The sequence below is a fragment of the Camelus dromedarius genome, chromosome 26, assembly GCF_036321535.1.
Source record: "Camelus dromedarius isolate mCamDro1 chromosome 26, mCamDro1.pat, whole genome shotgun sequence".
NCBI lineage: Eukaryota > Metazoa > Chordata > Mammalia > Artiodactyla > Camelidae > Camelus > Camelus dromedarius.
Genome location: NC_087461.1, coordinates 3,158,268 through 3,173,285, shown reverse-complemented (window position 1 = coordinate 3,173,285; position 15,018 = coordinate 3,158,268). Strand labels below are relative to the sequence as shown.

General features: G+C 41.2%; 2 protein-coding genes across 2 annotated transcripts in view; one reads left to right on the top strand and one right to left on the bottom strand.

Moving 5' to 3' along the window:
• GDI2 (GDP dissociation inhibitor 2) overlaps positions 1-15,018 on the top strand; it is a 30,298-nt gene that overhangs the window by 13,292 nt on the left and 1,988 nt on the right. Inside the window, exons 3-8 of the mRNA XM_031444791.2 lie at positions 157-256; positions 1,418-1,552; positions 6,467-6,665; positions 6,938-7,069; positions 13,046-13,145; positions 14,366-14,537. Of these exons, the coding sequence (XP_031300651.1) occupies positions 157-256; positions 1,418-1,552; positions 6,467-6,665; positions 6,938-7,069; positions 13,046-13,145; positions 14,366-14,537 (838 nt within the window). The remainder of the gene's footprint in view (positions 1-156; positions 257-1,417; positions 1,553-6,466; positions 6,666-6,937; positions 7,070-13,045; positions 13,146-14,365; positions 14,538-15,018) is intronic.
• Positions 5,279-15,018, bottom strand: part of TASOR2 (transcription activation suppressor family member 2) — a 73,697-nt gene continuing 63,957 nt past the window's right edge. Inside the window, exon 22 of the mRNA XM_064479297.1 lies at positions 5,279-6,029. The gene's annotated coding sequence lies outside the window, so the exon portion shown is untranslated. The remainder of the gene's footprint in view (positions 6,030-15,018) is intronic.

The window sequence follows — 15,018 nt, the reverse complement described above, 5'->3', positions numbered from 1 at the left end:
AGCTGTGTATTGGGACTTTGCTAAATATTCTGACTAAAAATGAAATGAACTTGTTATTCTCTACCTCACGTTGGTGATACTTTGTTCTACCAAAACCACTTCATCAAAAAAATAGTTGCATAGTATAATGAAAATTAAATTTTGCTTTGGTTTTAGTTATACAAAAGATTTAAAATACCTGGAGCGCCACCAGCATCAATGGGGAGAGGAAGAGACTGGAATGTCGACTTAATTCCCAAGTTCCTTATGGCTAACGGTAAAGAATGCTCACTTAAACTTAATGACAGTACATTGAGTCAGACTTAAAAGTAGAAACTGGCTCGTGACAGAGAGTCTCAGTTCGGGTGTGTGGAAGTGGATCTTGTTGAATGGCGGCAGTATGGTGAGTAAAAGGTCCCCAGAGGTGTCTGCAGTCAGTGAAGAATGGAGGGAAGTGGGGACAGAAGCCTTTCACGTGGTTGTATTGGTCGACCTTCCTTTCACTGGTTTTGATTTGGAAGGATATGCTTAAAATTTTCTCTACCTCAAGGTTATAAAAACAGTATTTTCTTTTAATGGTATTATAGTTTCATTTTTTTCACCTTATACATAAATTCTTCTGTTTTTCCATGTAAGTAAGTTTGTCTGGTTTTTTACCTGTCTGAGAAATAGAGATAGGAATTTACTTTTTCAGAATAATTGTTTTTCAACACCATTTATCTTTTCCACTTTGATTAGAAAATTTTCATTATATATTTAATTCTTACACACGGGTCTCTATTTTTCACTGGTTTATGGATGAATTAATATACAAGGTACTGAAACGCCTGAATGCATAAAACTCTCCTCATTATCTTGTTCTCAAAAAACAATTTTTTCTTGATTGTCCTAATATGTTTTTCCTTGCAAATGAGCTTTAACATAATTTGGTTTCTCTAAGAAGTTTACTGTTTTTAGCATACCAAAATTTCTTTAGTTTAGCCTAGCTTTTTCTCAATCCAAAGTTATTGGCCATTTTAATAAATATAAATAAATTAGAAACTGAAAAGCAACAACTACTGTAAGATTTTGCCTATCAGTTGCCCCTCTTTAAAATATGACAGGAACTTTAAAGAAACCCAAACCCGTTTGCAATAGTATTGTAATTCTAAGCCTCATACCCCTCATAATTACTGTATAACTTCTACAAAAGCAGTTTGATAAGGTTATTAACCTTGAAGTTGTAACATTAAAAAAAAGGATCTAACTGTGCTGAGCAGTAGGTGTGCACCTTGATTGTCCTACTTAAAATACGGCCTTGGAGAGTTTTGTAGGAGTTCCTGGACAGTGTTAAGAAAATACTGGAAAGCTGTTAGTATTAGTAAATGTACTTCTATTTCTGCTCATTTTTGAAGGCAGTAAGATGTAATTCACAGTATGAATGATGTGACTCTTACAGGTCAGCTGGTTAAGATGCTGCTTTTTACAGAGGTCACTCGCTATCTGGATTTCAAAGTGACTGAAGGGAGTTTTGTCTATAAGGGAGGAAAAATCTACAAGGTTCCTTCCACTGAAGCAGAAGCCCTGGCATCTAGTAAGTAACTTTATTTTATTTTCGCAGAATATTGAGATTGTATAATGGAAAGGGATTTTAGAGATTAAAATTTAAGGTCCCCGGTGTCAGCCAGCCACCCACTCTTCCAGTCAGCGAAGACTTACTGGGTGTCTGTCACGTGCCAGACCGCGTCCTAGCGGTGGAGACTGCATCAGTAAGCAGGAAGTTCAGAATTCTGCCCTCTGGAGCCAGGAGAGGGTTTACACCGGGGGCTTGTTGCCCGTGAATCCCAGCCTCCCAATCTCATGGCGCTTTGTCTGTCCGTAGTAATGGTTCACAAGAACCGTCGGTTTTGGGGTGTCTCCTCCGTGCTAGGCGCTGTGGGAGCCGCGTCACACCTGCTCTCTTACTTGACGTGTGAAGCCCTCTGTGGGGCAGGGGTTCCGTTGTACAGATGAGGATGCTCGGGCCTGGGACTCACACAGGGAGCGGGGCGGTGCTGGAACCTGGTGGGGTGTTCGGGGCCCCTGCGCTTCGCCACGAACCGCGCCGGCTCTGGGGCCGCCAGGACGGGGAGGAGCTGTGTGCTGGCGAAGTGCGGCCTCTCTCTGGGCTGCTGCCATTCTCCAGCGTCTGTGTGTCTAGAAATTCCCAGTGAGCGTGGAGTGATTTTATTTTCTGCCCCAAATTATGCCCTTTACTAGCTCACCAAAGAGTCCTGGTTAATATTGTCTGAGCTCTTTGAAACAGCACGCCCCTAAAAAAGACCTTCCGTCCTTGAAGGAGTTTCAAACGCTGTGCAGCGCAGTTCCAGGAGGAATAAAATGTGTACAACTAAAGGGTAGAAGAGTTTTACATAGTAAGTGCTCTTTGAGTTTAGAGGAGGGAAAGGTTTACATTGGGAAGGGTACCAATAAATTCTCCAGTAATTATTTTGGTATTTAGAGTAGAAAAGATTGCTCACCTAAAAGCCTGATATGAATTATTTTTGCAGTTCCTCCATCTCCATTACTTACGTCTTGCAATTAGGGGAGAAAATATTGGGCATAAAATGTTGAAAGACACTACAGCCAGAAAGTGAAAAATACCACTCAGAATCGTGGCCAGGTTGGGAGTGATAGCTGGGTGAGGGGAGGAAGGAATGGCTCCTGACTGAATGGAGGAGAGTCAATGGTGACATCACGGGTTAGAAACCGTTTTACATCTGTTCAGTATCGGTCAGTCTAATATAAGTAAAGTGTTTTCATAGAAATAATTCTAGTTTAAGAGTTTGAGTAGAATTCTTTTGAACAAAGTTTGTGGTTTTTTATTTAAATCTTTTGTTCTCTCTTTGAGCTCTTCTCTATATTAATAGCTTCAACTACCTTCATTTAATAAATATTGAAGGACTTTTGACAGTTTTATTTTTCCATTTTTGATTTCAAGTATGTAAAACATTTACATGACCTGAAAGTCAAAATTATATCAAAAGATACATTTAGAGTCTTGTTCTTATCTTTTCCACTCCATTCTTTTCCGCCCTGATAGGTGATCATTTTTACTTGTTTCTGGTTTACCCTTCTTATGACCTTTTTGCAAAAACAAGCAAATATTTTAATGTATGTATTTTTAAGGTTAGATTTATTGAGGTTGAATTTACATACAGTGAGATTTATGTGTTTTAGTGTACTGTTTTATAAATTTTTACCAATCACTCCCTTATCAGCAAATGGATAGGATAGGATTTTGAGGTCAGAATGGCAGGCATGACAGTTCTAGGCAGGATGAATGAATGGAATAAGAAGTGTGGATGGTGGGAAATTCAGGAGGAAGATAATTAAGAACAAATTATCTTACAGTTTTGACAGTCGCTAACGTTTTTGAACATCACGCGCCGGCATGTATGTCCGAGTACTTTATGTGTGCTGTCTGCTCTGCATGGTCCTCGCTGCCGCCCTCTGAGATGCGGTGCTGTGATCCATGTTCGCAGGCGGGAAGCTGAGGTGTGCAGGTGGGAAGGAAGAGTCCAGACAGCCAAGCTCGTGACTGGTCAGACCGGTTCACTTTTAACCACTGAACTATCTAGAATATAAATACAGCTTCTCAGGCATTTTAACAGCCGTCACGTACCCGCCAGTTCTTTCTTGTCCCTGCTGCGTGTTTCTAGTTGCTGTGATTGTGTTTCATGTAATATGCCGTCTAGGTCTCTTGGCCGCTTTTCTTTGGAAATTCTGACTTGCCGAGATTATCCTATATATAATAGAATTACAGCCAGACCTGGTACTCTTAAGTGCCTTCTGCCCGCTGAGTGTCAGTGGGACTTCTACTTTCCTAGGAGAATATATTTCTATTAATGTAGCCTTGGTTTAAATTGGCTTCTTTAAAGAGCTGAATGTATACTGTTGGTTCTTGTGGTAGGTCATGATGCCAGCTAAAGCCTCAAGATTCCAGTAAGTATTTGTTCACTGGTCAAATGTTACTTTAGTCACATTAATGAGAAATATACTTGACCTCTAACGTTGAACACAGATACTCTGTTCAGAAATGTTTGAGCTGTTTTCAGGAATAGCTTTGAAACCGGCCCAGCTAAGTCTCACGTCTTCGGTTGAGACGTTAGCGTGTGTGTTCTCACTCTTGCTGCTGTGAGGCGTCTGTCTGTCTGGAGCAGCTCTCGCATCCCAGAGCGAGGTCACGGAGGGCTTGTCGGGGCAGCAGCTAAAAGCCTGCTGCAGCACCCGGCTGCCACCTGGCTGAGGCCGTTCAGGGCCACCGCTGGAGTCACGTGTCGTGTGCCATGCCTTAGTGCTTCTCCTGCGACACTAATTCTACTCTCATTTCTTTGTTTATTTTTCATTCCATCATCAAATCTTAAACCTGTTAGTTGATTGGAAGTTTTTTTCTGTTCTTTTATTGAAACTACTCTTTTTTGTAGCATTTTTATGTTTTAAAAGTCTGGACATATGTGTCTTTTGGTAAACAAATGTCACCGTGCAAATGAATGAAGGAAAGTGAAACCATTTGAAATGAAGTGAAGGGGGAGGGTATAGCTCAGTGGTAGAGCATGTGCTTAGCATGCACAAGGTCCTGGGTTCAATCCCCAGCACCTCCACTTAAAAAAAAAAAAAAGGAAGCGAAGACATGACTTGGGACTAAATTGTGAAAAGGTTTTTTTCTAATCCTCTTATCACATAATTAGATTATATTTTCTTTGTATATTATAAATGTAATATAAGTCAACATCTTTTATATTCACTCCCGTCAGACATCAATTACGTAGATTGAATATTGAGCACCTGTGTGCCAGGTCCCCTTCTGGGTTTGGAGGTAGGGAGGGTTCAACAGAACGAGAAAAGTAAACAAAATGCTTTCCTTTCTGGAGCTTTCTTCCATTAGTGGGAGATGGGCAATACATAAATAAGGAAAAGCATATGAGATGGTGAAATACTGCACAGAGATGAAAGGATGGGGTACGGGAGGGGCCCCAGTTTTATGCAGAGTGAGCAGGGAAGGCATCGTCACACAGAAGTAGCTGTCACAAAAATAATACGGTAGGAAGTATTATTTGACCCCTTGGAGTTAGAGCTTTTTCAGAATGAGCGCCGGTCTCTGACGATGCAGTTGCACTGCTGTCGGTTCTGACATAAAGGGGTGGACGAGCAGTGGGGAGCCTCTCCTCTGCTGTGGGAGGGTCTGCGCGCGCCGGTGTTGGGTGCTGTGGGTGTGAGCGGCCCAGCAGGCTTGAGGCTTAAAGGAGGGAGGGAGATGAAAAAAGGAAACAGTGGGGAATTTGAGAAAACATGATAGTCATTTTTATTTTAGAAGAAGTCATGAGGTACCTCCACAATTAAGTGTTGGTAACAGCTTTAGGGTCCAAAAGGCGGGGTCCACCGGAGTGTGACCCAGAGTATCGGTGCACTGGTGTGGTGATGTGGGTTTCCTTTCGTGTCTTACCTCCCCTGACGACTAAGCTTGTGTCTTAAGTAGGGTGTAGTAATAGAATGTTTCTTTTTAACCTTACGCCTTTACTGTGTATGCATTCTGTCCATGTTTTTAATGCTAGGTTATAAATACTAATTTAAACACATGTAGTCAGCTGGCATGAATAGCTTCATGATCATTTTAATTTTCAGTTTTGTTGATTTCAACTAGAGTCTTAGGGGAAGTAATGTTTAAAATATCAAACTGTCAACAGATATAAAAACAGTTAAGAGTTTATTTTTAAAGCTGTAGTTGTTTTTAAAGTAGCTGTGCAGTTGAAGAAAGGGGAAGAAGACGGAACCAGAAAACTTTCTTCTCCTTTGGCTGTATCTTTCTGCCAGCTGTACATGGTGCTGTGAGTACTGGCTGGTAGGAGGAGCTGAGGTTCACTGTGTGGTGGTTTACAGCTTTCTCCTCGTCGTCGTCTTTGTGTACAAAGCAGTGTACTGATTATCTCTGGCTTTGTTAAAGTGACTGGCAGCATGACCAGCATCTAAATTTCTTCGAGGTCAATTTGTTCTTGGAATCTAAGCTGCTTTTCCATTAAATGCCAGAATCTCTGTTGGCATACAGAAAAAGAAAAAAATGAAGAGCATTTAGAATTTTAGGCAATTGACGTGGTACAGGCCAGAGTTGTCAAAAGAGCACTCCGATAGATGCCTTCATGGAGAATAGTTTTTAGAGTCATATTTATCTTGTTCCTAATAAGAGAGAGAATTAAACATTCTACATTTAATTAATCACTAATTATTTGTAATTGTATTGTAAAAGTGAAGACTTAATAGCTGATCTCTTATAATTGTGACAATTTATTTTAAAGTGTTATGAAACTTGTCAGTTTATTTTAAGGCATTGTCCAAACTCCTGCATTTTAAATTGCACATTGCATTAGAGGAGCCTCAGATAACAGCATGGGCTACTTAAACTTTCCTCTCACACTCTCTTTCCTTCAGTGGCCTATTGTGAGTGTGTGCTTTTTGAAAAATCCTTTTTTAGGCTTAATGGGGCTGTTTGAAAAACGTCGCTTCAGAAAATTCTTGGTGTTTGTTGCCAACTTCGATGAGAAAGACCCCAGAACTTTCGAGGGCATCGACCCTAAGAAGACGGTGATGCGAGAGGTATACAAGAAGTTTGACCTGGGCCAGGACGTTGTAGACTTTACCGGCCATGCCCTGGCGCTTTACAGGACTGATGAGTAAGTTTTCTGGGTTTTACATTTTTATTTTTCTCGGAATTCTCACTGAATTTCCCAGTTCCCCAAAGTGGAAATGCTAATAAGCAAACAAACGTACAGCTGTATTATGCTCTTAAAGACGAAGTTCTAGCTGCAACTTAGTGTTAGAACCTTTTTAGTAAAATGTGAGGGTATTGAATCCCTTCTTAAAAATCCCTTCTTAAGGAGACTTTAAATTGAACATCAGAATGCAAACCAAAGCCCTTTTCTAATATTTATTTTCTTTTATCCAGCTATTTAGATCAGCCGTGTGTTGAAACCATTAACAGGATTAAACTTTATAGTGAGTCTCTGGCGAGATATGGCAAAAGCCCCTACCTTTACCCACTCTATGGCCTTGGAGAACTGCCACAAGGGTTTGCAAGGTGAGAGCCCACGTTCAGCCTGGGGCCCCGAACCCCACAGATCCTGAACCTCAGTTTCAGTGGAAGTGTGTGAGATACGGTTGTGAATGATGAGACAAATGTCTGAGTAGTAAGATGGATGCTTTTCATTTTTATTGATGAAACCACGGATCTACAGTTTTCAAAAAAAGTTGAGTTGGATGAATATATAGACCTGTGTAACCAAAACGCCAGTCAGGATGGAGAGTGTTGTCCTGGCTGTGGGGAGGTCCCTCCTGGCCCCAGCCCCTGCACAGCTGCATTTGTGACTCCTGTCACGGGAGATGACCTCTGCCTGGTTTTGAAGTCTTTATAAGGGGAATGCTATGTCCTCACTTCTGTCTGGCGTTTGCCTGACAGTACTTCTGAGATTCATCCATGTTGATACATATGCTAGTAGTTCGTTTTAAAAACACTGAGCAGTGTTCCGTTATATGAATCATGTGAACATACCACTTTGTCGTGTGGATGGACATCTGAGTCGTTCTCAGTTTCCGGGTATTATGAATGAAGCCACGGTGAACTTCGTGGAGAAGTGTGTATGGACGTCGATTGTCATTTCTTTTGGGTGCGTATCCGGGAGTGGAACTGGGGGCTGATCCGGCAGGTGTGTGTTCAGCTTCCTGGCACTCACTGCCCAGCAGCTTTCTAGAGCGCTTGTAGCACGTTACACACACTCAGTGCTGTGTGAGAATCCTGGTCACTCCAGATCCCTGTCAGCATTTAGTGTTGTCAGTCTTTTAATTTTAACCACTCAGGTATGTGGGAAATGCTGTCTCATGTTTTAATTTGCATTTCCTGAGGACCAATATTGACTCACCTTTTTGTGAGCTTGTTGGCCATTTGTATAATTGTGTGGTTTGAGGGCTCATTTCTCGTGCACATCTTAAAAGGCTGGGTTGTCTTTGGTTTGTAGGTGATCTTGACGTACCCTGGCTGCAAGTCTTCTGTCAGTATGAGTGTTACAAATGTTCCTTCCGGTCTGTGGCTCTGTGGCTTGTCTTTTGATCAGCAGATGTTTTAAATTTTGATAATACATCAAGTTTTTTTTTTTTTTTAATGTTTAGTGCTTCTTGGGTCCTAAGAAAGCTTTGTCTACTTCCAGAGCACGAAGATGCCCTCCTTTTTCTGAGAAGCTTTATGGTTTAGCTTTGTGTTAAGTCTGTGATTTATTTGGAGATGCTGTTGGGGCGTGAGGCGAGGCTCGAGGTTCGTTTGTTTCTGTACTGATACTCAGTTGCTCCAGCACCATTTGTTGAAGAGACGTCCTTTTCCAGTTGCCCTGGTGTCTTTGTGGAAAATTAGCTGGCCGTAAATACAGGTCTGTTTTGTCCCAGTGATCTATTTATTTTGCCTGTTCCATTACCACACCATCCTGGTTACTCTAGTTTTTACAGTAACTCTTGAAATTAGGGAATATAAGTTCTCCAACTTTGTTCTTTTTCATAATTGTTTTAACTATTCTAGGTCTTTTGCATTTCTACATACATTTATTTTGTTTTATTTTTCAGCGGGGTAATTAGATTTATTTTTTTGGTGGCAGTACTGGGGATTGAACCCAGGGCCTCATGCATGCTAGGCATGCACTCTACCACTGAGCTGCACCTTCCCCCTCTACATACATTTTAGAACAGGTTGTCAACTTCTAGAAAAAAAAATTTGCTGGGATTTTGGTTGGGATTGAGTTAAAGCAATTTGGGGGAGAATTAGCAGCACAGAGCCTCCTAGCCCGTGACTGTGCGCTCTTCACGTTTTGCGGTTTCCTTTGGCTCAGCAGTGTTTTGTAGCTTCTGTCACAGACATCTAGCACTTGCTTTGTCAGATTTATTCGTAAGGATTCTGTTACTTTGATGCTATCAATGAAAGTTTCATTTTTATTTAAGTTGTTAGCTGCTTATATACAGAACTACAATCGATTGTTGTATACAGACCTGCTATACGGTGACCTTGCCCATACTAGTTCTGTTAGTTTTATAGATTTCTTAGACTTTTCCTGCAGTCACGTCATCTGTGAGTCGAGAGATTAGCCTCATGCTTTGCGGCCTCTGTGTTTTTACCCCTTGACTTGGTGCGCTGGCCAGGACTTCCAGAGGAATGATGAGTGACAGCGGTGGAGGTGGACGTCCTTGATTTACTCTCAGTCTTAAGGGGAATGCTTTCAGTGTTTTATTAGTAAATATATTTTCTGTAGGTTTTTAAAATGGATTTTGTCAGATTAAATTGCCTTTTATTCATAGCTTGCTGAGAATGTTTATTATGAACGAGGGTTAACACTGAGTTAATTATGCAGATTTCCTTTATGCCGTTGTTACGGTGAACTGTGTAGGTTGATTGTTGGATATTAAATTAACCTTGTACTCCTAGAGTACACACTACTTATCAAGATATTATTTCCCTTTTATTGTTAGATTTAATTTGCATGTGTATGTGTATGTACTTGTGAATGTTTGCGTGTGTACATTCACACAGGAGTTTCTGTTATGTTTGATGGATGCTGGTTACGATTCCGGTGCTGTCCCTGTCTGTGGACGTGGTTTTGTACCAGGCTTGGCAGCCTCGTGAGCTGGACGAGTTTCCTCCTCCTCCGTCTCCTGGGTTTGTGAAGATGGGTGCTTTTCTTCATTGTGTGAGGGAGTCGCCCCGTGAAGCTGTCTGGGCCTGTGCAGCTTGCTTTGTGGGAAGGAGTTTGATAGTTACTTCATTTTTTCTTTTCATATTTTATTAAATAACAATTGTGCTTGATCGTTAAGGTCTTTAACCCTTAATGTCACTTGGTTATTCTGTTTGTTTATTTAGATACCTTTGTTGTGGTATAATTCCTGTACAGTGAACTGTGTGTATTTCAGATGTATAATTTGATGAATTTTAATAGACGTATACACCTGTGAAATGGCCACCACAATCAAGATAGCTGACATTTCCTGCAGTTCCCAAGAGGTGCACATTGCCAGCTCCTGATTTCTCTCTCCCCACCCCCTTTCCCCCCGGTAACCATAAGTTTGTTCTCGATGTCCATGAGTCTGTTTCTGTTTTGTAGGTGAGTTCATCTGTGTACCTTTTTTTCCACATACGAGTGATACCATACGGTATTTTTCTTTCTCTTTCTGGCTGACTTCATGTAGAATGACAGCCATTTCGTCCTGGGCTTGCTTGTTGAGAGTTTTAAAATTACTGATTCAATTTCAGTACTGGTGATTAGTTTATTCATATTTTCTATTTCTTCCTGATTCTGTCTTGGCAAACTGTGCCTTTCGAAGAAATCGTCCGTTTCTCTGGGTCGTCCTTTTTGTTGGTGTGTGGCTGCTTGTAAGTAGCCTCTTAAGATGCGCATTTCTGTGGTGTCCGTTGTGACTTCTCCTGCTTCATTTCTGACTTTATTCATCTGGGCCCTCTCCCTCTTCTTCTTGATGAGTCTGCCTAAAGGTTTATCAGTTTTGTTTTATTTTTTCAAAGACCCAGCTTTTAGTTTCATTGACCTTTTCTATTGGCTTTTCAGCCGCTTTCATTTATTTCTGCTCTGATCTTAATGGTTTCTTTTCTCCCGCTGACTTCGGGTTTTGTTCTTCCTCTCGCTGCTCTAGGTGTGGGGTTAGGTTGCTTGAGGTTTTTGTTTCCTGACATAGGCTTGTATCACTGTAAACTTCCCTCTTGGAACTTAAGACTTTGATTGTTACTCCATTTTCTTTTAATAGAAGTAAGGCTGTTCAAATGTACTATTTTTTATTTTCAGTTGTATTTTTCAAGGAATTTGACCATTTCAAGTAAGTTCACCTTTTTGATACAAAGTTGTCCGTAACCTCTCTTCACTATCCTGTTGATGGCTCTGCGGTCAGTAGTGAGGGTCCCACCTTCGTGCCTGTGATGGGTAATTTCTATTTCCTCTCTTTTCTTGATAGGGTTTCATCAGTTTTATGTTCAAAGCACCAAATTTTTAGCTTCTTAATTTCTTTCGTAGTTATTTTCTATTTTATTGATTTCTGTTCTTAATTTCTTCCTTTTACTTACTTGGGTTTAACTTTTTTTCTTTTAGTTTTTTTAAGGTTGAACCAGATAATTGATTTTATACTTTTCTTCTCTAACATGAGGATTTGAAGGTTTGAATTTCCCTCTAAATATGTGCTACCCAATATGGTACCTTATCTTTCTTGTGAAATTTTTTTTTGAGTTATTTGAAAGTATAGTGTTTAATTCCTAAACATTGGGAGGTTTCCCTGAACATGTTGTCACTGACATCTAATTTATATCTGTATGGTGAGAGAACTTGTAAAATTTCAGTCTTTGAAATTAAGGCATAATTTTTGGCCAAATACATGATCTATTTTAGTGAATTTTATGCCCTTGAAAAGTGTGTACTTGGCATGTTTTGGGTGCAGTGTTCTTGTGAGAGCAGCTAATAGAGTTGCTCAAATGTGTATTTCTATTGATTCTTCTATTGGATTACTGAGGGAGGGTCTCCTGCCAAGACTGTGGACTTACTGTTTCTCACTTCAGTTCTGTCAGCTTGCACTTGCGTTAAGCGTTATCATCAGGTGATGTGCGTTTCTAGTTGGGGCAGGTCTTTGTCTCGTACTCATGCCAGCTAGCTTGCTGTTTGCTTGAGACCCTTTTTTATCCTTTTACTTTCAAACTCTGTCTTTATATTTAAAGTAAGTCTCTTGTAGACAGCAGGTAGTTGAATATTGCTTTTCTATCCAGTGTGGCAGCCTTGACCTTTCAATGGGATTGTTTAGTCATTTACATTTAATACAGTTACTGATGTGGCTGGGATTAGATCTGTTTGGCCGCCTTTTCCCCCGGAGTTCCTCTTTCCTTATTTGATTAATCAAATATTTTATGCATTTCATTTTAATTGCTCTTAGTGGCTTTTTAGCTTTGCCTTTTTATTTCTAACTTTCCCTTGTTCACTCTATAAATTGTACTATGCATCCTTCATTTGTCACATTTTATTTGGTGTTAATATTGTACTACTTTACATAAAGCGTAAGAACTTTACAAAGGTTTCATCCCATTTACCCATTCTCCTTTGTGCTAATTTTTTGTGTCCTGGATTTATTGATACATTGTAGAGATGCTGGATTCTATTTGTGTTGATTTTTGTTGGCAGTTACATTATTGGCCATTCACCTTCAACTTTTGGAGGCTTGGTTTTACACTTTCTTGGTGGGGGTCCTTTGTTTTTGGCTGAGTCTTTGGTCCCAGCACAGTCAGGTGTGATCTTTTGGGGTTTCACTGGAAAGCCCGAGGTATGTACCAAGCTCCCCTGACATGGCAGTTTAAACTGCAAACCATCTGTCCACGTGGCCTGGAGTGAAGTCGCTGCTCAGGTTTTTCTGCCTCTCAGCTGTTGGTTTTGCTGGATTCCTCGGAGTCTCTCTCATGTGTACAGGCACTTCTGGAGTTAGTTAAGGGTTTGAAGAGATTTTATAATTTGGTTGCTCCTCCTTTTGGAAGATTTCCTCCCACAATTTTAATCTACTTTGACACCCCAAATTCTGTTTTATGGCAGCTTAAATCAGTGAGACTGCAGGTTTTTTGCATCTGCTGTAGCTGCCCCGTGTTACGAGGCCTGGAGTGGTAGTCCTCGGGGAGGCCCATACGCGCCACGTAAAGGTCTCTCCCAGCTGCTCCCTTTCCAGTCCCTTCTCTGGTTCCTACTTGGTTTTAGTCGCTCTCCTGATAGCCTTGTTCAGAGCTCTGCTTGCACGCAGGAGGATTAGATGTACACAAGCAGTTCTCCTGTTGCTGGTTAGTGTTTTTTGGACTTTGACAGTCATAACTGTGAATGTGAGACATCATTTCATGGTTCTGTTTTATGATTGATGCTTTAATGACTTTTAAACTGCTGCCTTCTGGAAGGAAACGCAATACATCTTGGCTATAGCTGGTTAGATTTGACAAGGAGACTTGAGGATCTGGAACAATTATAAACGATTGACTGCACTTTGAATACTTCTCTAGGCTGAGTGCTATTTATGGGGGCACCTACATGCTGAATAAACCGATCGAAGAAATCATTGTGCAGAATGGAAAAGTGGTTGGTGTGAAATCTGAAGGAGAGGTAAGCAGCTTACAATTTATAAAAATGTCATACTCTTATTAAGAGAACCTTATTGTCTGATAGTACTTACTTTCTTGTGAACGCTGGTCCTAGGTTTCAGACTAGCTGTTTTCTTTATGGTAGCTTGGTATTCACAGCGACCGAAGAATAATTACAGGTGTTGGCTCCCAAAGTTTCATTTAAATTTAGCTTTATTTGTACCACTGTTGGTGGAAATGAGGCTTGGCCAGTATTAACCATTTTATTATTTAGTTTAGTAGTATTAACAAATTATTAAATAATGTTAATAATCATTACTATCAACATTTATCATTTTATTTGGGTTTAGCCATGGAGGTGGCCAGGTGGTGTTTTGAACAGTGTGTTTCAACTTTAAATTGAATATAAATTGTCAGTTTTGTTAAAGTGCACGTTGTTACTCAGTAGGTTTGTGGTGGGTCTGTGTTTTCTTGAAAGCTTTCAGGTGGCGCCAGTGCTGTTGGTGTGCAGACTGGACCGTTCACGTTCCATGAACTGTCACCCCTTACGGAAACGGTCTTCATGGGTTCAGACCATGCGGTCCGCACTCACTGCTTGGCTCCCGAACCCTGATTGTTGTTGGAGGTCTTCTGTAACTGCCGTGTATTTTCCGCATACACGTAATAGAGGTTTACCAAAGAGGGCTAAACGTGTCAATCTGATGCCTCAGAGCCCTTTTTATTGCAAGCTTTCATTCCATTCTTCTTTGCTTCACACAACTACTTCCTCTTACATTTCAAGCCTTTGATAGAAGGAGGAAGGCTGTGATATAATAACATAATTTATCTTGCAACTTAAGTTTTACTTAGTATAGTCTTAAGATGAGAATGATTATGGTCTGTTTGTAATATTCATACCACTGACGGACAGTTACACTTTTCACTGGGTGTATTCACATGTAATGACAGTCCTTAAACACAGTTTTGTTTAATCCTAACCACATCCCTTTGTGGTTAGGTAGAGCCAGGATTTGAACCCTGGTCTGCCCAGTTCTAAAACCTACACTTCTGAACACTAGGCAACGCATTTTTCCTAATACTTGAGTAAGATTTAGGGTTTGTTCCAGGAGAATTTGTAATCTATAGTTCACTAAGTACCAACACTTAACTTCACGAAGATAACATGAATTTGAAGGACGAGTGGCGCCAGTGTACAGTAGCGTCACCGACCCTGAGTGCCGCAGTCTTGAATGTTTGTTGCAGATCGCGCGCTGTAAGCAGCTCATCTGTGACCCCAGCTACGTGAAAGACCGAGTAGAGAAAGTGGGCCAGGTGATCAGAGTGATCTGCATCCTCAGCCACCCCATCAAGAACACCAGCGATGCCAACTCCTGCCAGATCATTATCCCGCAGAACCAGGTCAACCGCAAGTCAGGTGAGTGCCGAAGGGCAGCAGGCGCCTGTAGACGCTTGTTAGACATAATTCACTTTGTGTTTTATGCCAGTATCTGCTCTGTTACGGTGAGGAAACTAGTTTACACAGGAAAACAGTGTGACGGGTTCTTCCAGCTCACAGTGGCGCCAGGTCCTCGCGTGGGGGTGGACGTGGCGGCCGGGCCCCCTGGCCTCGCGCCCACCGCGGTGGTGCGCACCGCTGCGCTGCTGGGGGCCCGTGCTGCTGTGCTGACCTGATTTACCTGTTCGGTGTGTTTTTGGAGCCAATGACAGCACTGCTTTTACGTCATCGTTTGTCTACTTCATACTTGTCTTTGACTTTGATTTCTCTGATTAAGGTCAGGGGTTTAGCTCTAAAATCGTAATTCCTAATCTGTTTGCTTTAACCGGCTGTTTTCACCCGGGAGCTGCTTCTGTGTCTTCCTTTCATCAAAGTTCAACTTAAAAGGGGTTGCTAGCTT